Raw genomic sequence first — 25,088 nt, forward strand, 5'->3', positions numbered from 1 at the left:
GGCACCTCTGGATCAGCACTGCTTGAGGTGGGGGCGAGGAGCAGCGTGAAGCACGGTTTGATATCCCCCAACAGCCCCTTCCACGCTGCTCCAAACTCCACAGCCCAGGTTGGATCGCACACCTCAGACACATTCATTTTTTTGCCACCACTCACACTGCTGTGCTCAGTACATACTCACCGTCACTGCAGACACAGCTGGTGACATTCAACTACAAACCTTCAGCGTCTGCAACAACAAAAGCATCAAGGAAACTTAATTACTTAATTAAATTTACTTTAATTAAATTTAAATTAAATAAATTTAATTTAAAAAGTCGCAAATGGATTTCACTACTTTTTCGCGTGGCAGGAAGCACACGCTCCATTCTGCTATCCCAGAGATGTGCTCATCGCTTACAGCACAGCCACGTGCTCCCAGTGCGTGCCCACCATCCTCCCGCCCCTGCTCAGCCCCGATATCCCAGCACTACGCTCCATACAGAGCGCGCAGCGCTGCGGGGCTCACCCACAACCAGCGCTGTCCTTATTCCTATCAGCAGATGAGCTCTGCAGACCCCAAACCTGCTCGGCAAGGATGTGTTTCCTGCATGGTTTATCTCCTCTGTCATTGCCCGAGGGCTCAGAGAAGCAGTAGGAATATGCAGGCTGCAGGCACGAGGCCCGGCTTGTTCTCCAACGACGTGGAAGGGGAATATACGTCTCGGGCCCGAAGGCCTACGCTCCCGTGCGCCACACGGACAGAGCCGAGAGAGAGCTACTTCTCCGGGTGTCCTCGTTGGGTTATGGCCCTGTGCCTTCCCCCCTCCGGACAAATAGAATGTAGCGATACTCACAGCGGCAGCGGGTGGGGCTAGGCCGCGAGGCAGCGCGACAGGCCTAGGGAAGAGGAGAAACGCTTGTGAGGGCTGGCGGAGCCTGGAGCGTTGGCTCCAGCAACCCTTATAGCCACCACAGCACACACAGGTAGAAAACAAATCAGAAAATACAAACTACAAATGCAAGACCAGAGCTACCAAGATCAGGCCGCGCCCTGCCCACCCCCCCCCGCCTCACCTGCTCACACCGCCGCTCGCCGCTAAAAGAGAGCGAGCACTGTTCCGCGCCGGTATTTATAGAACCAGTGGGGGCGGAGCCTGATCGCGCAGGCGCAATGAGCAGAACGCAGCGGGCCGTGTGCAAAGCGGCACGGCGGAACGGAACGGGCGGATTGCGCGTGCGCAGTGGGAAGGCGGGAGCGGCAGGCGCGCATGCGCAGTATGAAGGCGGGAACTGCGGGCTCCTCCATGAGGGGCGGTAGCGTTCCTGAGGCAGCCTCAGACACACACGTACACAAAGGTCATCCGTAAACGCAACCGCGGCAGCAGTTTAAAAAAAATAAAAATTAAAAAAAAAAATCCTAAAATACTTTTATTCAATAATTAAAATCTGTTGAGGAGACAGATATACAACGCAAATGATTGTAGGCTACAGCCGTGCTGTACGTGGGGAAGCTGTGAGGGCTCAGCAGGGGCTGAGCCAGGCCAGGCCTTCCCCTCCCCACAGCCCTGCAGTGCTGTGATCCTCCCTTCACGTCAGTGCCATCACGTTTGTGTTGTGCACGATAACTATTTTTAAGGTCACTTCTCAAACCTCCTGCCTGCACAGTGATATCATCAAGTTTCCAGTAGGTTTTGCTGTAAAAATGAGACAAGGCAAGTTCAACCCTGATTTGGGAAAGGAAGCAGCAATAAAAAGCACTGGCTGCGATCACAGCTTCCTCAAATTAAAGAGTTTGTAAAAGGCAACAGTCATTTCCCGGTTCTGTCACTTGTTAAATGAGCACAGTGATCTGAATACGATCCATTAGCATCACAGCAAGTGTGAGAGAGTGGGGAGGGAATGTTTTGTATCTTTGTGTTTTCATTTTGCTTGGGGTTTTTTTTTTTTTTTTTTGTAGATTTTTTGTGTTTTTTACCAAAAAAAAAAAAAAAAAAGACGCAGCATATGTTAATATCTATACAATTCCCTTCCAGGACAACAAACCGTTGGTCAGTAGTGATTCAGAACATGAAAGGTAACGACAGACGTAAGCAAAGCCAAAAAACAACGAGTCTGATGTCAGTTGTCTGCCAGGACAGCGTCTGCACACAGCAAACACACACATGTGTCTCCTACCACATCTCCATTCCTCAGCTCTCCAGCACCAGAGCTGTTTTTTCTCCTCTTGCTAAGGAGGAGGACACAAAGGGGCTGCTCCTAAAAGCAGGATGTGCAGCCGAGAGCTGAGCCTGGCACCGCAGCAAGGCAGCTGGGGAAGGAACCGTTTGCTCATGTGTGCACGGTCTGGCAGGGATGCTGGAGCCAGAAGAGAGGCGTATTGCTGAGCTGCACGAGGTATAGTGTTCAGTTCCAGCCTGATGGCACTCGAGACGTGTTTGTTCCAGTGAAATGCTACATTCAGACAGGATCCCCCTTCCCTGGCTGAAAGCCCTTTTCTGGATTCGTTTGGAAGGCAAATCTTGGAAGGGTCGAGGTTCTGCCCTCGCTGTATTGCCCAGGAGAGGGATGCAGAGAACTTCCAGTCCTCTTGGCTCTCTTGTTCCCCCTTGGAAGGTTAAGGTCGGTGGTACCTAAAAGCCAAGTGAAAAAGTCAAGTGTCATCCTTGGAACTTTGGGTTAAGCAGTTACTGAAGCACTATAGATCACTGATAAGAATAAACTGAATTATCTCTGAACTTTCAGCCCTCGGTGAAGCTGTTAACATCCAAAGTTTTCATCTCTGCCTTAGAAAGCTCTCATGCTCTGCAAACACAGCTCAGCCACGAGGGGCCACGATACACAGGTTACTTCTGTCTAGGGAATATTGTTTTTCCTAGATAAGCAGGCAACATGGAGCCTAGAAGCAGAAACTCAGCACTCCATGAACCTTGAGGTACAGTGCACCCTGCTAGGGCTGATACCATAGGCACCACAAGGGTTTGTGCTCACTCACCGTGTGAACTGCTTGCTCTCCTCGTGGACTTCCATTTCACAGCTCTTAAACTCATTTAGCTCCTTCCGGATGGCAGCCTGCATGAGAAGAGAGAGAGCTGTTACCTCCTGCTAGAGCACACCACCCTCTATCCCCATTTTAAGTGAGCTTTAGGCATGGGAAGAAGGCACTGTGGCCCTGCTCTGGGCTGATACCATCTTCTGGTGGTAAAGTGAAGAGTAACAGCAGATTTTAAACATAAGCCTGAATCCCTCAGCATCTTTAGGTAGAGGAAGAAGCTCAAATTGCAGCAGCCACCCCACCTTTCGCAGTCACTTCACAGCTGTTTAAGCTGCCCCACCTCCTCCGCACCCAGGGCTGGGCAGTCCCCACAGGAGGCCAGGGAAGGTGACAACAGGTATCTTCCCTGCCAGCTTGCCTAAGCCTGCTTCAGCCTGCGAGGAACCGCACTCCTCCAACCAACACCCTGTACCCTGCATCCTCTTACATCATCACTCAGAAGCCACCACAGGGCAGACGTGCAGGCTTGTGTCCCCTTGGAGGGGACAGGAAGCAGGGCTGAGTCCAGCACACAAGGGCGAACTTGCACTGCTGGCAGTGGGTGGGTGCCAGAGGTGGAAGGAACAGAGCAGTTCACCTTGGCTCTCACCCTTTGTTTGGGACATCCGACTCCCCCCCTCCCTGGGGCCAGGGCCCTGTTACCTTGTCAGCAGGTGTCAGCTTTGTCCATGGCTTATCTGCTCTCCGGTCGTAGTCCTGAGCATCTGTTACTTCCACATACTCGTTAAACCTCAGGATCTTCCTGGCCTGCAGCTCTGCCACTGTAGGCCTTTGGCTAAGCTGAACACAAGAATGACAACAGTTTGTGCCTTGTCCCCGGAGCAGCTCAGGACCATCACACAGCAAAGAGCAGTTCCCTCACTGGTCCTGAACCACAGACACTGAGTGACACTGGCACGGATGGGAAGCTTTTCCCCAGCACAGCACTATGTAACCCGGGTGCCACAGCTACAGCAGCTCTGCACAACTTCTCTCCAGCTGTTGTTACTTTGGAAATGGATTTTGAGGAGCCTGATGTGAACACTGCAGCCACTGAATTATGGTTCTACAGGCAGGCCGCTTTCAAGTGCCAGCTGCCAAATTTAGTTCCCATCTAGCCTGTTACACTTGACACCAGCTCCGATCTGTCCGTGCCAAACCTGTTTGCGGTGCCAAGAGCTCTGACAACCCACATTCCAAAGTCGCCGCGGTCAGAGGGCGCTGGGGACAATTACACAACAGCCCCGTGACTTCAGCCACAGCCAGGCACCTCACGGCCACCACCGACCCCCACAGCCCTGCCAGATGGCCATTGTGGCACGGCAGCCTGCAGTACCTTTCTGGTGAGCCTGCGTTTGATCTCTCGCTTCTCAGCCTGACGGTCAGCTTCATTTTTCGCTGCCAAGTGGAAAAAACAAACAAACGTGGGTTTTTTTTTTCCCCCCCCTAAGCATCACAAGCTTTGAGAAGTGCCTTCTGTCCATACCCTTCCTCACCAGCAGCGCACTGAATGCCAGTGGTCTTGTGGGCCTTAACACGGTGTGAATGAGTCATTCTCTCCAGCTTTCTGTGTATTTAAGATTAACGGCCATTCCCTCAAAACCACTTTGCGGACTGCTCCTCCCCCAAGCTATTACAGTAATAGTTGTGAAGAGAAAAGCAGTGCGGATAAATATTTAAAACTTCCTGAACTAACGTTTCCCTTTCCCCAATGTGTTTATTTAAAACTTTTGCAGAACAAGGTATGGCCAAAAGAAACAGCACTCGCTGAACGATGACCTTTTTGGATCGTGCAGTACAATGCTGTAACGTCTGGGCCACAAAGAGAAGGCCAGCCCAAACAAAAACTCTGCTCTGCAACTTCAGAGCAGCCTTAACCAAATCTGCACACCTTTCCCTGAGCTGTCAGGCAGAGGATGGGCCTCTCCATAATGCAGTGCTTTGAACTGTAATGTGTTTTATCCCTGCCTCAGTCTGATTTTCACCAGTCAGTAGAAATCAGCAGAACGGCTCTACTGCAGTGATACAACCACAGCACAGGCCTCTGTCGCTACGTTTCAAGCAGACTCCACACACTTGGACTAAAATGTCAGATGAAAGACAAGGCAGCTTTTATTTTGCTACTCAGAGCCACTAAGAAGCTCTACTCACGCTGAAGTATGTTCCTCTGCTCCAGTTCTTCTGCTGTGGGCCTCTGACTCAGTCGCCTAAAGGAAAGCATGGCAAGAGCATCGTGTGTTATCTGCTCATCAGTGGGGCACAAAGACCAGCAGCCACTGCTGTCCTGCTTGGGGCTCTCCTCCCCACCACTCCATCAGCAGCTCAGCCACAGGCCCAAGCCAGGAAGGCACTACAGAAGCTCGTGGATAACTTGTCAGTGCTGTCAAGCAGACAGGCTGGAATATCAACAGCCTGAGCATCAGCATGCAGCCTGCAGCTGTTCACATCTTTATATGCCAACCGGATTTTATAGCTTCTGTAGTCCTTGAGATTCTCCCCTCCCAACACATCTAACATCTGTAAGCAGCATTGTTAGGAGACACTGCTCAAGTGCTCCGCTCCAGGAGAGACTTCCAGCCTTGGTAACTGAGTGGAAAGCAACACTGAGCCTGCAGCCCTGACCCAGAAGCCCTGCCCAACCGCCTGCCACGCTGCAGCAGAGGCTGCCTGGACAAGCAGCAGGTTTGCCCACGGTTCAGGCACACCAGCCTCCTCCGTTCCTTTACCTGATCAGCGTCGTCCCGATCTGCTGCCGAATTTCATTCCACTCCTCTTTGCTTTTCCGAGGGAAGACAATCTTTTCTTCCTGCACCGTGGTGGCATTCCCCAGCTTTATAGCCAGCGTGTCTTTCCTCTTCACTTTGTTAGCCAGCGTGCCTGTGGGGAGGGATAGGGATGGGACGGGACTGAAGACTGCAGTGCCTGAGAGCAGCAAAATGAGCCACTGGCAGCTGTGCTTCCCCTAGGCCTTGCTCTCCCAGTCACTACAGCTCCCAGCTTGCTGGGTCTGATCACTACAGCAACAGCCAGCATCCCTGTGCGATGCCCCTCCAGCTGACGGGGTGGGACAGCACAGGCTGCCTGCAGCTGGAGGGGGATCAGCAACCTGCAGCTGGAGGGGCAGCATCTCGTCAGATGAGCATAAAGGTTTGGCTGCCGTAGCCTTTGAAAAGGTAGGGGAGAGGACATGTGGTGCACCAGAAACCAGGAGCAGCTGCTTCGAAGCTGTGTGAGCTGCTTGCTGATACCGAGCTCAACACAGCCAGGCAGAAGCTCAGCAGAGAAAGAAAAGGCCAGCTGCAATGTCAAAGCCTTACTGTTATGGCTTTCATCTTCTTCCTCATCCTCCTCCTCGTCTTTGTACAGGATGGGCCCCTCCGAGTCAGAGTCACTCATCCCTTCCTCTCCCTCCTGCTCCTCCGGCAGGACCTGGGGCACCAGCATTGGGATGACGGTGATGGACGGCGCCTCCCCGATGTACACACGTGGGCCTGAATTCTGCTCCTCTTCCTGGTCCTCCTCTTCCTCTTCCTCATCGTCTGGACTAACGAGAAGCACACTATTACATCTCTTTGCACACCCCACAGATGATGCCCTGTTGGCTCCGCTCTGAAGGCTGGACAGTGAGGAGCTCAGGAACCCGAGCAGGAAGAGCAGCCCAGCCTCGCGATGCCCCACCATCCCCTCTCTCTCCAAAGCACAGAGTAAAGGCCAGAGACACTGCAGAAAAACTGCCCTCTCACTACCCAGCCTCGAGACTTCCAAGTTCAGCTCTGTTATAACACAGGACAGTCCTCCTCCCACTTCTGTTTTGCAAAGAACAGACTAAGCAGGCCACAAATGGGCGAAATCCAGGATCTTGTTTTGTCTCAGCGCAATTAAAGCCAGGCCAGACCCCTGGCACCAGCCTACATTTGTACTCTGCAATACATTTCCCTTTGCGAGTGATGAAATTCCAGGATCAGGGTTCATTTCCTGAGAAGACGTATCAGGTTCCTAAGAGGCTGAAACGCATTCAGCCAACGGGCAAAAGGGCTGCAAAAACGCAGCACCCAGCCCAGCACACGGCCTCTCACCATCACGGCCCAGCGCTGTGCCTTGCTGTGAACCACCACCACGCGCCGCAGCTACTCACACTTTCAGCATCTCGATGGTGACCGGCAGGGACCTCGTCCTGCCCATCGTGCCGTTGTCCTCCCCAAGGCCGTCGTTCTCAAAGAGCAGGGAGTGAGCTCTGTGCGAGCCCTCGGCGGGGGGGGTGACGGGCAGGGGACTGGCCAAGGCCTGCTGGATCCGGATGTGCAGAGGGATCTGGGGCAGACGGGGCAGCCCGGGAGGTTCAGCAAAGCCTTGCTCTGCCGTCCGCTTCGACGCCTCCAGGGCCCTGAAGTCCTTGGGAGGAGGGGGGGTGTCCTTGGGCAGGTCCAGGGAGCGCGGGGCGTCCAAGATAGGGGTGGAGTTGGGCAAGGGCATGCGTGGAGGCTCCGGAGGGATGTGTGTGGGCAGCGGTGGGGATGGCGAGGGCGGTGGGTAGGCGGGCGCCGCGTGCAGTGGGAGCAGTGCGGGACGGCTTGTTGACACTGTCCAGTCAGCTGGGGGCTTGGAGGGGAGGGCTGCCTCCGGTGGGTTGGTAGGCAGGAGGCCTCTCTTCGGTGGGAGAGGAGGGGAAGGCTTGGATAAGCCTGTGCCACTGTTTATTGCTTGAGAAAGTTCCGCTGAAAACAAACAAAAAAACACAACACAAAGGGTGTTTGCCAGATTCCCTTTGCTAGCGTGGAACAAGCACAGGAAAGTACTCAGGTGCCAGAAATAAGCAGATTGCAAGCCTCTAGTTTGTTCTTCCTCCAGCAAAGGTGAGACTTGGGAGAGCAGCCAGAACCAAGCAGGCTGGGAGAGGTCTGGGCATCCTGCTGCTTCGGGGAGAACAGCAGCAGCCCTCCAGTGACAGCAGATGGAGCTCGACCTGATCCAGCCCAGCCTCAGCCAAGGTACGCAGCTCTGTTCGCAAAGGGATCAGAGACAACCACGGCAACCCGCACTCCAGCTGTGTCAACAACTCCCTCTCACATTCAACAGCTTTGGGGAAATCTCACCTGAAGGCAACAGTCAGCAGAACTGCAGGCAGCAAGATGCTCTCCACCTTTCCCCTCCCCTGCCAGACCCAGCCCACGGACACCGTGCCACCGGCAGGCGGCGGACAGAGCGGCGGCACTAAGCAGGGGCTGGAGGAACCTGCAGCCCCCGGCACCACGAGAGGGTGCTGCGAGCCGGGAGAGCTGCGCTGAGATAAGGCTGCATAGCTGCAGAGAGGTGAGCGCATTTTTGGGATGTTTTGCATTTTTAGACTTCCCTCTTGTAGATTAAGAGTCAGATTGTGCAAAACACCGAATGCCCTCAGCTCCCATCAGCCTCAGCCCGGAGAGTTTCAGGATCACCTCAGCAGCGCTCCAAGCCTGGTGGGACCAGGCTCGAGTCACTGTTAGGAAAAGGCAGACAGATTTTGAAAGGGATCGGGCGGTTGGCAGAAGGAAGAGGAGATGGAGAAAGGTCAGGTGCCACTCAAACATCCCCTCCATGAGAGAGGGGTCCCTCAGTACCGACCAGCACAGCTGCTGCCCCAGCCCTGAGCCTTGCTTTCAGCTCCTGCGTGCCTGGAGTCAGAGCGCGCATCAGAGACCAGCAGAGAGCTCACAAAGCCAATCCACTGCTGCTGCTTATCCACAGCAACAAAACAAGGCTTGCACGGCAGTGACAGCACACATGCTGCAGTTACAGCCCATCGTGAAGGGAATGCACAGCCCTGCAGAGAGAAGCAAAACCTCTCTGCATCTGCATTTGCACCCAGGGAAGATTGCAGGGCCGGCTGCTCCCCTCCGCATCCCTGCAGCCCTGTGTGGGAGGGGGCTGGGGCTGAGCACAGGTTTGACAGACTGCTGTCTCCAGCCACGTTTTTTGTACCACAGTTCCTCCTGCAATTAGCACCGGGCATTTCAAACACCACCTCTGATGCGTGCAAGCAGCTTAAAGAAAACAAGAAAGTATTTCATCAAGCGCTCAGGCACGGTCAGACTAATCAAGCTGGTCTGGCATACAGGAGTGTTTAATGCCATACCAAGGCTGCTTGCAAAACCTGCTAGAGCAAGAAGCCCCAAACAGAACGGAGCGATGCAGCCCGTGCTCCAAGCAGTGGCTCGGGCTGCTTCACACAATGCAGGCTCCCAGCCTCCCCAACCACACCTGGGTAACGCCTCCAGTTTCTGTGATAACAGTGCAGATGTGTCTCACTGATTGGCTCAGGAACCTCCCTAAGTGACCCAACCCAGAGGTCAGCAGGGCTGTGACACGCAGCAGCTTAACACATGGACTGAAGTTGTCTCATTTACCCCAGCAGTGCTGCACCTTTAAGGCCTATAAACATCCTGAACAGAGCAGGACCTCGCTCTGCTTTCAGAAGCTCTCCCCACATCACCTCCTTGGAAAGCTGAAGAATTAAGTATCTCCAAGTGTGAAGATTAAGTGTGAAGATTCAGCTCGAATTACACAAGAGCATTCACCTGTGGGACGGTCATAGGACTCGTGACTAAGATGGCAGTGCCCTGTCACAGAGCTCAGAGGAGGTGCCTGACTATAACCAGGAAGTGTGAACCACCCCTGCCAGCACGTGGCACACCAGCCATAGCACACCAGCCATAGCACACACTGCTCAGCACGATGTGGATTTTTGTTTAATTGATGCTAAAAGCATTGATTCTCACTGACTACAGCTCTGCACAGCAAAAACTCACATGCCATCTACCACTCCCAGCTGTCCACAGATGAATCCCAGCTCTGAGCAAAGCATCAGCATTTAAAGGCAATCTTAAAACGCCTCTCCTTGCACCGCTCCAAAGCAGGCAGGGGTTCCCTCCTGCAGGTAATGCTGGAGGCGTGCATGTCTGACACACTGGATGGCTTATGGCAGGATGCTCTGATAATGACACCGTCCCAGCACACGTGTGCCCAGGTTAAAACCTTTCAAGTGGAGGCTGGGCTGCTGTGGGGAAAAGCTGCCCCAAATCCACACCATAATAAAGGAAGAGATTCTCAGAGGCATGAGAACGCCCACCGCAGCAACTCTGGAGGCACTTACCTATGACGGAGCTGCTGTTCCTGTTGGTGGGTTTGGGTGGGGGGACGGGAGGCTGTTTGGCAGGGGCTGTGCTGGTGGAACTCGTAGGAGCAGTAGTGTTGGCACTGGTGAGAACGGGGGGCAGAGTCCTGGGGGCTGAGGAGGGGGCAGCTGTGGAAACGACTGTCTTTGCCACAGTGGGGGCTGCGGTGGAGGGGTCAGTTTTTGCAGCGCTGCTGGCGGGTGGAGGATCCTGTCCTTGCAGCTCATTTGCCTCCTGGGAAGTGGAGGGAGGTCTTTTGGGAGGAAGCAGAGGTTGGCGGGGCTGTGGCTCCTGGGGCGGCTCTGATTCGGAACCAGGATGGCTGCTGGATGAACCTGCAAAGAGATACAGTGTAAGAGACCAGAAGGCAGCGAGGAGGCGAGAAGAATCAGATGAGAATTCAAAGCCAGCGCTACAAGAATCCCATCTGGCATGCAGCTGGTTTCTCACCATGTCTTTTCTTCGGTTCCTCGACCAGAACTGACTTCCTAAGGCTGGAGGACCTCGTGGCCTCCTCTTCCTGGCTGTGCAGGTTACCGACCCCAGCACCACCGATGGGCACCGTGTGGCCATTCTTCAGTGCAGACGGATTCACCTTGTCTGGTTCATCACCATCTGCAAGGGGTGGAAGGGGAGAAGCAGACAGAAAACATTCAGGAAGCGCAAGGCAGAGGAGGCACAGCTGAGCTGAGCTGTTATCAACCCGCACCGGTTTCTCCCTGGTTTCAGGAACAGACCTTCAGTCTGCAGAGGAGAGCACAGCAGCAGCAGCTGGAGTTGGGCTGAGAGCTCTTTGTTTCACTAGCAGCAAGCAGAATAGTGCAGTACTGTACCCCAGCAAGCAGGGAGCTTGCTTCAGCAGCTCCTTAATCTCCCACCTTGTTTAGAAAGAATGCCACCACACTTAAAAGCCAATGGAGTAGGAAGCTGCAATCACAGCTAACCTCCAGCAGCTTCCACACCAACCCACCTCAGGAGCAGTCACACATCCTGTGCTGCAGTACAAAATCCAGCACTAGCCAAGTCACTGCACATGAAACAGCAGATGCTGACAGTGCCTTAACGTGTGTTGAAGCACCTCCTCTTTCCTTACGACTCCAACCCCGCATTCGGCACAAAGATCACGTTCTGCTCTTTGCAAAACATCCCACCTCCACTCTGACGGGGCAGTGCCTGTTCTGACTGTTGGATGCCTGTCTGGGTGTTGTAGTGAGGGATGTGGGGTAGTGAGGGAATATTGGTGGTAGGTGGACGATTGGATGGGACGATCTTGGAGGTCCTTTCCGACCTTGGTCTTCTATGATTCTGTGACTACTTTCCTTCTCAAGAAAACTTGAGTAAAAACGAGTTTGATTAAAGAACCTTGGCGTTTTCAGCCTGCCATCTCTCAATTACAGCTCAGCATCAAGTGCCTGCCAGGTGCCAGGCCTAGTATGTGCCATTCCAGCTTTGCACTGATTCCCCAGACCTCCTTCCCCACACCAAGGTGTTACGCAGGAGCTGAAAGCTGAAAGCTCGCCAGGTTTTCTTTTCTGCAACAAAACAGCGCTGGTTCCTGCAAGGAGATGCAGAGCAGCTCTGCCCTGAAATGCAGGAAGCGCAGACAGCAGCAAGAGGGAGTTTCCTCCCCAGCCGGGGCTGAAACTCAAGAGATGAGCTGCAGCTTTTTATAGCAGTAATTGCCTCTGGCAAAGCCGAAGCTTTCAGCAGGGGAGGCAGACCAGCAGGATCTTGCTTCCCCTTAGTCATTCACACCTGGCGTGCCCTTCTCAAGCAGAGCACGGTGCTCCTGCTGCCCTGCTCACACCATTTCACCCTGCACTTCACTCCCAGGGCCTCCACCAGGCTCAGGAGCAGCAGCACAGGTCTCCTCCCTAAAGGTTTCTGGATTTCTTGTCACTGCCAACTTGCCTAAGAAAATTAACCGACCTCATAAGAGCAGGTTTTGAAACTGCAAATAGCATAACCTACCTCCATCATCTTATGACCGCCCTGCTGTCTAAAAAGCATGGAAGTGAGGGATTAAGATAACACGCTTCCTAATCTCGCCCTCCTGACAATATCGATTGCTCCCTCGTTCCTTGGCTTTATGCTTTATTCAGATCATAATCATCTTCTGTTTCTTAAGCCCCATCAGATGACTGAAAGCAGAAAAGTTGCCCCCCCTTCCAGCCACGCTTCTGTTACACCCCTCACAGTTTGGAAGACCTCTCTTCTGCCACCACTGGTTGGAAGTTTGTTGCACAAAGCCTTTGATCTCTCTTCCAGTTTCACCCCATGACCTCACATGCTTTTGCACCACAGCGAATCCTTCCTGCAGCCCATCACTTACACCCTCGGGTTGCTGTAGGTGGCTCTTATTCGAGGGCAGCTGCAAGCAACCCTGTCAGTTTTAACTCCAGCGTTCCGTAGCTCGGACTGAAAACCACTTTTTCACTTCCACTTTTGTATCTTCCTTAGAAGAACCCTAACATTTGCATCAGGTTAACTCTGCAGCGTGGCTTTTGAGGCAGTTATGCACTGCTCTGCTCCACAGGCCACGCTGCCACCCAAAGCAGTGCCCAACACCTCCCAGCACAGCCAGGTGAGCAGATCTGCTTGTCACTATCCTGACAGTGTGGCCCCAGCTCAGCCATCGGGGATGGCAGAAAGCAGGGAAGGTTTCTCTGAAGGCAGGGAAATCTTAGCTGTGATCAGCTGTACCACCGTACCACGAAGGCTCCCATCTTCAGCCCCTGGAGGAAACTCCCCTGCCCAGGCAGCCTGAAGACATCAGATGGTTTCTTTTTCCAAACCCGGAGCCTTCAAACCTGAACTCTGAGGTTTGCCTCTCCTGCAATGGACAGAGTGCAGCTTGGAGCACGGTCAGAACAAACCAGAGAGGCTGAGCCCGTGGTGATGGGGGCTGGGCAGGAAGGGACAGAGCAGCTGGAGCAGGACAGGCACGAGAGGGACAGGATGGGGTGACACAAGGGACGGCCCTGCCCTCCCCACTGGCAGCAGGATGGGTGCTGCACTCCCTTGGGAACGTCCTCCTAACTGAGCACACTGCCTTCCTGAGCAGCACAGTCAGATGAGAGAGGTATTGAAAAGGGTGAGACGGACAGACAGGAACCAGACCAGCACAGAGCCCTCAGATTCACCTCCCAGAAGGGCTGAACGGTGAGGTTTTGCCAGAGGAAGGTGAGCTACACAGAACACAGACAGGTGAGGATAAGTTGGTTTGCACACTCACCCTGCTCAGGGTCTTCCAATAGAACCCCTCTTTTTACCAGCTCCTCTCTTGGCTTTCGCATTGAAATCTTTCGTTCTAAAACTGGTATTAAATTAAAAGAAAAAAAAAATAAAGCACTCAGAAAACAGGGCAGGACAGAAATTCAAGAAGATACGGCTTTTTTTTCTTTTTTTTTTTTTAAATAGGTCCTGCAGAGGAAATAAAAGGGCTTCAGGTTTCATTGTATGGTACAGATTAATGAGAGGGCGGGGGGACTGCGCGCTCAGGCCTGAGCAATGCCTCCCTCCCCACAGCAGCCTGGGGAGGTTCCTTCCAGGAAGGAATTTGTTTGTCTGAAACTACACGGCAAGGTGTTCAGCACAGACTGCAGGTGCCGGCCCACCACCGATCCCTGCTCTGCTTCTCACACGTGCCAGCCCTCAGGCCTCCTCGCTAGCTGCGGGTCTCCCAGGTGGAAAAGGGACCCTCCCACCCCCCCCTTTACCTTCTGAAGTCTCTTTAAATTTATCGCTGCTTTTCTTTTTCCTCCATTTCCAAGGTTTGAAGATCTTGCCGAAGCCTGAGAACTTGCTTTTCCTCTTGGTAGGAGGTGTGGTGTCGCCCGATTCCAGCACGTCGACCCCCATACCCGCATCACTCGGGGGCTGATCCACCTCTTCAGCTGCAGGGAGAGGAGCACAGCCGTTACCCCAGTGCTGCACACAGCTGCTGCCAGCTCCCAGCCCTTGCACAGGGGGCAACGGCGACGCACGCTCATGCAGAGAAGGTAGCGAGGTTCCATGCCTTCACATAACCATCAGCAATTGGCATTCGCTCGGGGAGACAAGGGGGGTTTCCCAAGTTAACAGCACAAGGGTGGCTGACAGGCAGCTTCCTCCCGAACCAAGGACCCGTGTCAGTCAGCGGTGTGACAGCTTCGCCCAGGGGCACGCATGGCTTTGCTGCAGCTGCAAACCTGGTGCGAGACACACCGAGCAACACGAGCACGGATACCTCGAGGCCCATCTCCATCTGCACACATGGAAGCTAGCAGCCCCGCTGCACCAGCTGCTGGTGTTGGACTGAGCCTCGCTGCTTTTTCTTCTAGAAACACAGCCAGCATCGCTGGCCAAAAGCAACAGCTCCACAGGAAAGCAGCACAATGCAGCCTGCGCTCCACCTACGGCGCGCGAGGTCTCTGGAGAGCAGCATGAGAAGGACACACAGGCAGGAAGGGATGCACACAAAGGAAAAGTCCAACTCACTGCAGCAGAAAGCTCCTAAAGAAACAGCCTGCAAAGCAGAACTGGAGCACAAAACCCTGTGCTGGTGGCTGTTCATGGGGTGTTCGATGCACCGTAAGGGGCTGCCTGCAGCAGACATCACAGTGCCCACAAGCAAAGCAAAGCCAGCTGGTGGCCTCAGTTTGCAGAGTGAGAACCCCGCAGCTTCAGCACTGCAGAAGCAGCACGCTCCATCCAGGAGCGCTCGCGGTGTGCAGAACAGGCTGGGACTGACTGCACTTGTGCATCTCGTTTCGGAGCCTTCCAGCCAAATGCTCTGCAGTTTGCAAGCCTTCTGGGATCACAAAAGCCCTTTCAGTCGGTCTCAGGCAAAGCCTGCACGGAGTGCTGCAGAAAAGACAACACCCCCTGGGCCACACGGTGAGGTCAGCCAAGAATCCCTTCTCCCAGGGCTAAGAGATCGGGAAAGGAATTCTAGGGGAAAGCCGTGCTGCATGCAGAACAAAGAGCTAGAAACGTATTGTTGTATCACACAAATATCCACTGTGGAGATAGGCTCCAGTGTGAAAAGGCAGCTCCCTGTCAGCACAGGGAAGAGCAGGCCAAGGACAGGAAAGAAACCAGGAAAGCCCCAGTGCTGACGTTTGCTGGAGCCCTACGTGCAGCTCTGCCCGATGTGGGATTTTGGGCTTGGAGCAGACCCCATGCACAGCATGCTCCGAGCACAGCTGAAATGAAGATGGGGAACAGAGGAGCAGCACAAGGAAAACCAGAGGGAATTTCAACGCTGGGATCCAGATCCTGCGTGAGCAGCACAGTGCTGAACCAAACGATGGAGCACAAGAGGAAATCCAGCCCAGGATGCAGGTTGGCGAGGAAGGGATCCACTGCTGTGCAGACTGGAGGGGAAGAACGACCTTCGGAGCCAACTGCGGCCATTTCAGACTTGACCTTCGGCGCTCAATGCTGCCCAGCTTCCTCTCCCCCCAGCTCCACATTTCCCACAGCCGAGGGCACCTGGGGGAGAACTTTTCCTTCTCTAATTTTTTCTCCCCTTTTATTATGTTGTTTTATTTTTTCCCAACCAACCCCTAGCAGAGCTCACCCAGAGGCGGCAAAAAACCAACGCCAGCCAACTTTTCCTCAAAGGAAGGTCACCAAGGCGATGCCTTAAGAGAGAATTGAGATGGGAAGCAGCGTGCACGATGTCAGCCCCAATCCAGGACGTTCTGCAGCTCTACCCTGCGATTCTTCTGCCGGGACAGAGGGAGGGAAGGAGGAAGGACACACAAAACACACCCAAGAGGAACCGTCGGATGCTCAGAGGCCCAAGTACCACCCAGGAGGCTGCTGAGCCTCCAGCCTGCGCCCCAAACCTCCCCAAAACGCAGAAGACACAAATTCCTGCACCAGGAGCAGCTGAACAGAGGGGAAAAGCCCCTGAGTAAGATTAATCCCAAGGGGAGGAACTGCTGCTGGATGCCCTCTCAGGGTGGAACTTCGTGCCAGGCGCGCAGGTGGATCCACCAGCCAGGTTTTGCTGCGATGTTCAGCGCTGACATCCAACGCAGCTCTGCCTGCCTGCCATGCTGCCCCACCAGCCTGTGGGACTGCACTCAGAACCAGCTCTCAAACAACGGGAAAACAGCAGGTTTTGGTGCTTTGTGCTCAGCTCTGTGCCCAACAGCAGCAGTGAGGAGGAGCAGAGGGGCAGACGCTGTGCCAGCGTAAGGCCACAACCATTGTTTTCAGCATCCCCTTCACCCTGGGCAGAATGGAGCCACGCTCACCTTATGGCACCTCCAGCCCCTGGGTGACACTGATGTCCCCAAACCCACCCCCCTAAGGCTGTATGGATGCATTCTGCTCTGTGCCAGGGCCAGGCTGCTTCCAGGAGGACCCACAACCCACCATCCCTTCCACTCTTCCTTCCACCATCCCTTAATTACCACGCTGACACCGGCGTTTAAAATAGTCTGTTATGATGCAATTATGAATTAACATTCGCTGCTAATTAGCAGGCAGATCAGCTGCTGTAGGTGTGCTTTTAGCCATCTGCGTTTTAAATACCCTCATTGTTCAGTGATTGCTCATGATAGTGCTCACACTGCCCTGGAAAAGGACTTTTGTGCCAGCCACGGCCCATTCCCAGCTCAAATGGCCACCAAGGGATGTGGTGGGCCTGGCTCCGCTCAGCACCCAGGCTGAAGGAACCTGCCCCACTGCTGTCCCAGGCTGGTAAACCTGTTTCAAATTTCTTACAAAGGTTAAATGAGGTCTTGGAGGCCTGGGCGAAGCTGGCAGTCCTCATTAGAAGGTCAAGAGCTTTCCAATAAGCGGGTCTCAGCGCGTCCCCGTGCTGCAGAACAACCCGGTTTAGCCTTTCTGCAAAATGCCCACTGCAGGAACACAGCCCTGGAGCTGGGGGAGCCCCCCAGGCACCCCGTCCTGCACAGGAAAGCCTTGGAGTAAAGCCTGCTGCAGTGGTGCATCAGGCCCAGCACTGCCAGGGAGCGAGAGGAGGGGGCTGTTCACTGCTTTCAGCCATCGGTGGTGCTGTGTGGGGCAGGCGTTGGGCTTGGTGGCCCATGGGGGTCCCTTCCAAGCTGGGGAAGCCTGCGGTTCCACGCCTGCCCCAACCCACACCTCACAGACCAGCAGGTGGAGGAGGCTGGGGGCTGTGCCCTGTCCCCCTACCCAAAAACACCCTGCCTGTATCTTCTCCCACCACAAGGACCAGGTGAATGGGAGCTGTCCAAGCAGCAGATTGGCATTAAGCAAAATGCTGAGACTGAAGCAAGCTCGGGATCCATCCCAAAAATGGGCACTGCTGCAGCTTTCTGCCTCTTCCTGCATCCTCAGGCCGTACCAACAAGGAGGGATGCAGCTCTCAGGCACGGAGCCACCGGGTGCCAACCCCCCCCCCTGCAAACTGCCACGCGTTTGTGCTCCACTCCCGCAATTAAAATGCCATCAGAGAAAAGCTCTCCTCCTGCTGCACCCCCAGCTAGGTGTGAGCTCTTGTGCAAGGCCGCTCTGCTGCAATGTTTTTCCTGTGTCAGTGGGAGCAGCTGGAGCCTCGCAGGTGGGCTGCAACACGTCATGGTCAGCAAGGGGCTGCGTGCCATCCCTTCCCAAAGCTGCCATCAGGCGTGGGGCTGCGTCACTGCTGAGCAGAGCAAAGCTTTTCCTCCTGCCACGGCACAGTCAGCTCTCATTGGGTCAGAGGGGCAGAGCTGTGATCTGTGGGGCAGCTGGAAACACTGCAAGCAGTGATGGGGCCAGCCTTTAGGAAACATGAACTCTGTATGAAGGTTCGATGGCCTCACCGCCATCCCAGGCAGGAGGAGCTGCTGGCAGCAGGCAGAGCTGACCCTCACCTTTCAAATCAAGCTCCAGAAGAATCTTTGGTACAGTGCTGAGCCCAGCACAAGGCACGGCACCAACCACAGGCCGCCCCTCTGGGAAGGGCTGCAGCTCAGAGGGAAGGGACCTGCAGCTCTGGTGGAGAGCATAAGAGCAGTTACAATTAAAACCAAGCTGTGCTGAAGGGCGGCCAGCATGGAGTGGGTCCTGGGGAGCTTTCAAAATGCTTTAATTTGGGCCACACACCACCACAAGCAGCACAGCCAGGGAGGAGTCGGTGTTGTTTTCGGCTGGCACACCACGACATGAGCTGAAAATCACTTCAAGACCCGAACAAAGCACAGCTGAAGGATGGGAAGAAACCAAAGCATCCCTAAACGGATGCTGACAATTCATCCTGACAATTCATCCAACATTTCCAAACGGCCCAGGGGGAAGCTGCTCATTTCACGAACAAAGTGGCACAATCCTCCTTCAAGGAAGGCAAGGCCTGGGACAGAGCTGCAGGATGAAGCTGGTAGGAGGAGGCTGAGGACACACTGCTTTCCTTCCCCAAGCCTCCGCAGAGCCCTGGGCTGCTCTGCCCCCATCATCTCAGCACACACTTCTGATGGAAATACCATTAAGGCTGAGGTATAAGGAAGCTCTTGGGACAGATGCTGCTAGCTTCTGAGAGCAGCCTGAAAAGCTTTGTGTCCACTGCCTGAACGGCCCAGGGAAGAGGAGAACCCCGACCTTAAACCACTACGACTGCACTCACAGAGCAGCTTCAGGCAGCCCATGAGCAGCAGCAGAACCCCCAAACCCACAGACCTGCACCAGGAGAGCCCCTTCCCCTCTGAGAATCACCAATATCTGGTGCTTGGGGTGGGAGAAAGAGGAGAAGGGGCTCCTGACAGCCCCCAGACCCAAGGGGATGCTGCTGATGGCTCCTGACTGTACAGAGGAGGCTGAAGTCCTATTTCTCCCTTCCACTCTCCCTCAGCACCACTTATTTTTAGCAGCTCTTGAACACGACCGGCCGGAGCGACCCGGGGGTGGCAAAGAAAAGCCACCAGTTTCATCTGTGCCCAAACAACACTTGGGAGGTTCCAAGTTCCAAAAGTGAAAAAGAAATAAAGTAGTCCCTTTTGGGGGGGGGGGGGGTCAGCTGTTTCAGTACAAATATCAGCAAATTCCACATTAGGGAACAGAGAGAGCAAGCAGCTCAGTGCGAGGTGACAGCATCGTCCTCGTTTCTGTGCATCACAGCAATCCCTGTCCACCAGCTCTCATCCCCTCAAACTCTGAGATGCAGAAAGCAGCAGGCGGGTGGCTGTCGAGGCCTTTCTGCCCCCCAGCACCATTGCAGCTGCCCCCCAAGTACTGGGACAGCCTGCACCCAAGGAAGCTGCCCTCGGAAGCCCCCAGGGCCGATTCCCAGCGCGGCACTGGGGGAGTTTCACCGCAGCACCAGCGCTGGACGAACCCTGAGCCACGCAGGTAAGGGATGAGCGATCCCAAAAACGCAGCCTGCAGCCCAGCGCCGGGGGAGAGAGCGGAAGGAAGCGGAGCCGTTGCCGTGGGCTCTTCCCGGCCCCGCATCCCCCCAGCTCCCACCACCCCGACCCACCTGCAGCCTTCCTGCCCCACGTCTCCGCCGTTCCCTCGCCCTCCATTACTCACCCGTAGCAGCTGGATGGACCGGTCTGGAGAAGCGCGGCTGCCCCATGAGATCCCTTCCCAAGCCGCTCTCCGGGAGGCGGCGGGAGGAGAAAGGAAGGAATCCAAACCCTGGGAGAGCACCGGGGTCCTCCAAACGGGTCACTCCACACCCGAGGGGTCCAACACAGCCTGAGCGGAGCTGCCTGAGGAGAAGCAGCCGCAGGGCGGCCCGTGGGCCACGCGGGTCCCGCTCCCTGTTCCCCAGGCACTTGATTCTCATAAATAGGCGCCCATGCCAGCTCCCCTGGCGCAGGAATGCCTGTCATTCCAGAGCTGTGCTGGCTGGGGCTGAAGCTCAGGAAGGGGAGGAGACAGCCACGCTCCAGCCACTGAGCTGCACAACCCAAAGCATCAACACCCCTCGCTCCTTCCTCACCGGGAGCGAGGAGAGCTGGGGCTTCACTACGGCACGAACCCGAACCCAAACTGCACCATCCTGAGTGAGAAAGCTTGGCACGCTGAGCAACAGAGAGCTTGCACTGCTCTGAGATGAAAGGGGATCTCAGAAGGAGCGCCGGTGCTGACAAGCATCGAGGCAGACGTGCAATAAAACGCGGCTTAGTGTCAGTTCTCTCTCTGCTAAAGTTAAAGGGAGGAAGGCAGGAGCAGGGAGGGCACTTTCTCGTTTCCATCTCGCCAAGGAGAACTGCTCTTTAAAAAGGAAAATAGGAGAGTTTCTTTTTAATTCGTGTCCCATCTCAACAGCTCCAGCTGCAAGCATCCCCCGACCCTTCGCGTCACAGCAGAGTTCAAACACGTCCACTTGGATTCTCAAGTTTGCCATCAGAATTCATTAGGATCCTGGTGACTTACAGCTGGGAGCAAGCAGAGGAACCCAAAGGAGCACCTGACCCAGGTGTGGGGTGGGAGCTGGTCCCAAAAGGAAGAAGGGACAGCTGTGACATCTGAGATCCCCACCTGAGGGACAAACACACCCGGGAAACACCGGCGCCTTCAGCCCCTCTGCTGCCACACCACGTGCCAGCACACGGCCTGCTGCACTCCCTGCTGAAGCACAGCTGCAACCACATGGGAGGATGGAGTGCCCCACATCTCTGTCAGCAGCAGGGCAGCAGCAGCAGGTGGAGGAGCGATGGATCAGCGCACAGAGGTGGGCGGACCAGCAAATTCCACCGCCTCCATCAGCTTCCCAGCACGGCTGCTCTTCTCACCCACCCACCTCTGGCCCCATCTCTGTGCTCAGATAGCAGCCCGCCTTCCTGCCCCGTCCTGGCAGCCCGATGAGGACAGACTCGCATGCTCTCTCCACCTCATTTCAAGGCTCCCTGCTTTGACACTAAGGAAAAAAGCCATTTTAAGGCCATTTGAATCCACAGCCAGCCGGCGAAGGCCCATAAAGCTCAGAGATCAGAGGCTGGATGCCTTCTCCAAACTGCGCATCAGCTGCACACCCTGGGAGGAGATGGGAAGAACCTCCCTGCTGCAGAGCAGCACACTCGCTCTGCAGCTGCCCAACTTCCAGAGAGCCTCAGTGCAGTTTACGCTGCATTCGTAGCGACCAAAGAGCGCACAGCTTGCTAAAGCACAGCAGCATATCAACACCCAGCCCTTTCTTCAACACCAGTAAAACGCCCTTAGGTTTCAATGGAAGGTTTCCATTTGCAGTGGGGCAGCCCACAAGCTGGCACAGCCACAGAGATTCAGTGCTTCAGTGACTCTCAGGGCTGTGAGCGCACAGAAGCGGGCAGCAAAGCACTGCCACGTCCCTGCATCGCTGATGAGGTCTCATGAGCCATCAATGAGGCTTCACCAATGTTGTTGCTCGCTGATGCTTGCAGAGCTGTGCTGCTCGAGGAGCAAAGATCTGCAGATCTGCAGCTTTGGTTTGGGCTTCAGGCACTTGAAGAATAGCAGCTGCAACTCTTCTTTCAGGGGGAGGAACACCGGGAGGAGGACAGCAGAGCAACGGAACAGCAGAAATTCGACCCAAAAGCAACATCAGCTGTTAATGTGGACACCTGCCTCAGCACAGCATGGGAGCAGCCCACTGCTCCCCATAGGGCACGGGGCAAATCTGTGGCTGCCCACAGCCTGAACCACGCCAGGGCTGCACAGCTCAGCCCCCAGCCAAGCACATCCAGGTGAAAGAAGGTGCAAGGGTGCGTCACACAGGTGCTCCCCTCTCAAGTTTCCCTTCCTCTGCACCCAGAGCAGCATCCCAGTAAGACCCAGCACTGCAGCACTCCCAATCTGTCCACGCACGCTGCAGGAGGAACCTCTTCCTGATTGTTTCACTTTAAAAACCGAATGAAACCCGTAATGAGCACAAGTATTATTAGCTGCTCTATTAGAGACACTGTTGTTCACATTTCAGTTTGCACCGACGTGAAACACCGCATTCATCTCCAGTGACTCAGGCTCTGACATCCCATGATTCAGCCATGGGCACATTAAGGACTTTTGCATTACCCAACCCTGCGGATGGAGCCGGTGCTGTGAGCCCAGCAATACTGGGCGTTTTCCTTCCCAGCCCATCGGCAGTCACTGCAGGAAGCCCAAAAATGCTCCCGCTTGAAATCCCAATGGGGATTCCCAATGCCCACAGGAGCATCGCGCCGGGGCTGAAGGGAGGAGAAGAGGGGACAGCCAGCTCTGGATGTCCTCCATGGCAATCTGTTCAGCAGCCAAGCTCAGCGGGTTGGCAGAATGAGAAACGAGTGTGAAAACAAGACATGGCTGCCCACGGAGGTGCCCATTTCTGGACTGTGCTCAGAAGGAGATGCGGAGGAGTCAGAGTCACCCGTTACAGCCCGGTGGTTCGGGCTCAAAGGTCACAAGCCAACAACGTGACGCTCTTCCTTTCCCCTCATGTGGTATGAAAGCCATCCTGGTGTGGAAACGGAAGCACGTTTATTTATAAGCCAGCTGGCACTGCATTGTTCGGGTCCTGCATGCTTTGATGAAAGCTGCTGCGTTGGATGGGACGGAGCAGTGAGGTAAGTGCTCCCAAGCCATGTGATTTCCTCCGTGCTTCCTGAGACTTTTCCAAATGGGAAACTCCCATGTCGCAGAGTGTTCCCGTCCCCTCGTCCCCACCAGTGGGTCAGTGAGGCGGCGATGGGGCTGGCACACCAGGCAGCACCCTGATGCCACGTGCTCCCTGCTAGGGGTGTCAGCAGCCCACAGCCAACGTGGTCCTGTGCAGCCCAGGAGCCGAGCTGCACTGAGCGTGGCCATGTCATGCTGGAGAAGGAGAAGCCCGGCCGGAATCCTCAGGTGCAGAGGAACCAAAGGAGCACTCACCTGTCCCAGGGAGCAGAGCAATGCTCTGTAACAGCTCTAGGACAAGGATGTGAGGTCAAGGCAGCCCCTAGCCTTGTTTCCCAATGGAAGACGTGGGACTTGCAATGGGAGCACTGAAAAAACATACCTTCAATGCCTCCTCACCATTCGCCCTAATTACTTACCGCATATGCTAAATATTTTCCTGTTTACAGATGAGGGAATGCTGAGGAATGTAATCCTGAAAATTAAAGATTCGCTGCCATCTCAGCCAACTTGAGGGCTGTGGTGATTCACAGCCAGGCTGTCCTTCAGCAAGGGAACCTCCAAAGCCAACAAATGACTTTTTGGAGCACCTTGAAGCAGCATGAACAGGAGCGCTGGTCAGAAGCCAGAGGAAGCACAGATACAGGATGCATTCCAGCAAAGCATCAGGCATCAGCAAAGCAACAGCATATTCCCAACAGCGAAGCGCTCGGAGGCGAGATGCCCATCTGTCACTTGCAGCTATATTATTAGGAAAACGTGAAGCAGAAACATGGAGAACATTACATTAATTATTCTGTTGCTTAGGGAAGAAACAGCACTGAGCTTAACTCCTATTTTACCCATTAAAACCCTCAGACAACAAACGCAAAGAGAAGAACCCACCAAGCATCATCACCCAAGGCTTCCTGTTGCACAGCACTGGAAGCAAAGCCAGACAGAATGCCCAGCTCCAGCACAAACCCAGCACACCCCTCTCCTTCCAGAGGTTGCACGGGGTCTGCTCTGGTTCAGCACCTCTCCCACTGACCCGGATGAGTGCACACACTCAGCTGCTTGCCCTCCTGGGCAGACCCAGCACACTCAGCATGTCCTGCTCCAACACCCCGTGGCTTTACACTGATGTTATGGCAGGCAACCCAGCCCTCTGGCAAAGGGTCACCTGTAAGGCAATGGGACAGGAGAGGCCCTGCAAAGCACTGCAGGCTGCAAATGAACAGCAGGAGGGAGCTCTGCCCACGTTCATCGCCAGACCCGCCATCCCAAAGCTCTTCTCCTACCCGCAGTCCTTGCAGATGTGCCATGAGCAGGGCAGGAGGATCACCAGCAGCCTCATTTCACAGCATCACAGAATCACCCGGGTTGGAAGGGACCCCAAGGATCATGTAGTTCCAACCCCCCTGCCTGGCAGGGCCACCAAACATACACATTCAGATCAGGTTGCCCAGGACCCCGTCCAACCCGGCCTTAAACACGTCCAAGGACGGGGCATCCACAACCTCCCTGGGCAGCCCGTTCCAGGGCCTAACCACTCTCCTAGTAAAGAACTTCCCCCTAACATCCAACCGAAATCTTCCCTCCTTCAACTTGGATCCATTTCCTCCTTTTAAGGCCTGGCAGAAGCCTCACAAAGCACACACGCCCCTCATCCCCAAAACCCCAAACTGCAGCACGGCATTTCAGCACGTCCTCCACCTCACGGCGCTCGCTGCAGGCCCCAGGAAGCCCAATTACCCTTCAACACCTCCAAGCCACGCTCTGAAGTCACATTTTTTCCCCATTACCAGCAGGCAGTACCGGTGCCAGGGCATCCCACCGCCCCGCTTGGCTCTGCCCAGGGAGGCTCACAAAAGCCCCATGGTTCTGCTGCTGGGGAACACCCAACTTCCACCGCACCTGCTCTGCCCTCATTATCGACCAGGCCAGCAACTCCTCATTAAAATGCAAGGCGAGTTTGGCACACAATCTCAGCTTCTGATCATCTCGAGCAGATTCGGTTGGAAGAGAAAACCAAGTTTCCTGCCACGGCACAGGAACTGGAGGGCACAGCACACGGATTTGGCTTCGCTCCCTTCGAGCCAACAAGAAAAATATCACTTTTTTTTCCTCTTTTCCTTTTGCACCCATGCAGCTCGGATCTCACCCACAGTTGGCATTTCTTTCTAACTGCTGCTTTAGATGCACACACCAGGCACAGCAGCTCCTTCCAAGCACGCCGTGCCTTGTAACGACAGGCCTGACCTCCGACTTGCACAAATCTGCCTTCTGAAACAATGCGGATAAATATTTGCCCCATACAAGAAGACAGCTCTGAGGAACCATTCCAGTTTATCAACTTTGTGATTCACGTTGATACAAGCTTCGTCCTCTATTTAAGCACCAAGATAA

The 25,088-nt window shown here is 54.7% G+C and overlaps 1 protein-coding gene, 1 long non-coding RNA gene and 1 other non-coding gene across 11 annotated transcripts in view; all 3 read right to left on the reverse strand.

Annotated features, from left to right (window-relative positions):
• Positions 1–6: 6 nt before the first annotated feature.
• LOC122193779 lies at positions 7–1,100 on the reverse strand. Its single transcript, XR_006182974.1, has 3 exons — positions 1,056–1,100; positions 836–878; positions 7–228 (listed from the first exon to the last, which is right to left on the reverse strand). It is a non-coding gene; the product is annotated as an uncharacterized LOC122193779 (long non-coding RNA).
• Positions 577–781, reverse strand: LOC122193780. The gene has a single exon (XR_006182975.1). It is a non-coding gene; the product is annotated as a small nucleolar RNA SNORA73 family (small nucleolar RNA).
• A 295-nt stretch (positions 1,101–1,395) lies between the features above and the next one.
• PHACTR4 (phosphatase and actin regulator 4) overlaps positions 1,396–25,088 on the reverse strand; it is a 39,477-nt gene continuing 15,784 nt past the window's right edge. For 8 of the 9 annotated variants that reach the window (XM_042894660.1, XM_042894664.1, XM_042894666.1 and 5 more), the window contains 12 exons: positions 13,883–14,059; positions 13,399–13,479; positions 10,614–10,778; positions 10,142–10,498; positions 7,148–7,727; positions 6,330–6,556; positions 5,739–5,889; positions 5,164–5,219; positions 4,349–4,410; positions 3,676–3,813; positions 2,974–3,050; positions 1,396–2,611 (listed from right to left, as the gene is read on the reverse strand). In XM_042894660.1, coding sequence (XP_042750594.1) covers positions 2,596–2,611; positions 2,974–3,050; positions 3,676–3,813; positions 4,349–4,410; positions 5,164–5,219; positions 5,739–5,889; positions 6,330–6,556; positions 7,148–7,727; positions 10,142–10,498; positions 10,614–10,778; positions 13,399–13,479; positions 13,883–14,059 — 2,087 coding nt within the window. In that variant the 3' untranslated portion in view covers positions 1,396–2,595. Of the gene's footprint in view, positions 2,612–2,973; positions 3,051–3,675; positions 3,814–4,348; positions 4,411–5,163; positions 5,220–5,738; positions 5,890–6,329; positions 6,557–7,147; positions 7,728–10,141; positions 10,499–10,613; positions 10,779–13,398; positions 13,480–13,882; positions 14,060–19,652; positions 24,071–25,088 lie in introns of those variants that run through there. The other variant, XM_042894659.1, reaches the window with a different exon arrangement.

This window comes from Lagopus leucura, unplaced genomic scaffold (genome assembly GCF_019238085.1).
Source record: "Lagopus leucura isolate 7727_CA_CO unplaced genomic scaffold, USGS_WTPT01 136-13_obj-0_obj, whole genome shotgun sequence".
In the NCBI taxonomy this organism is placed as follows: Eukaryota; Metazoa; Chordata; class Aves; order Galliformes; family Phasianidae; genus Lagopus; species Lagopus leucura.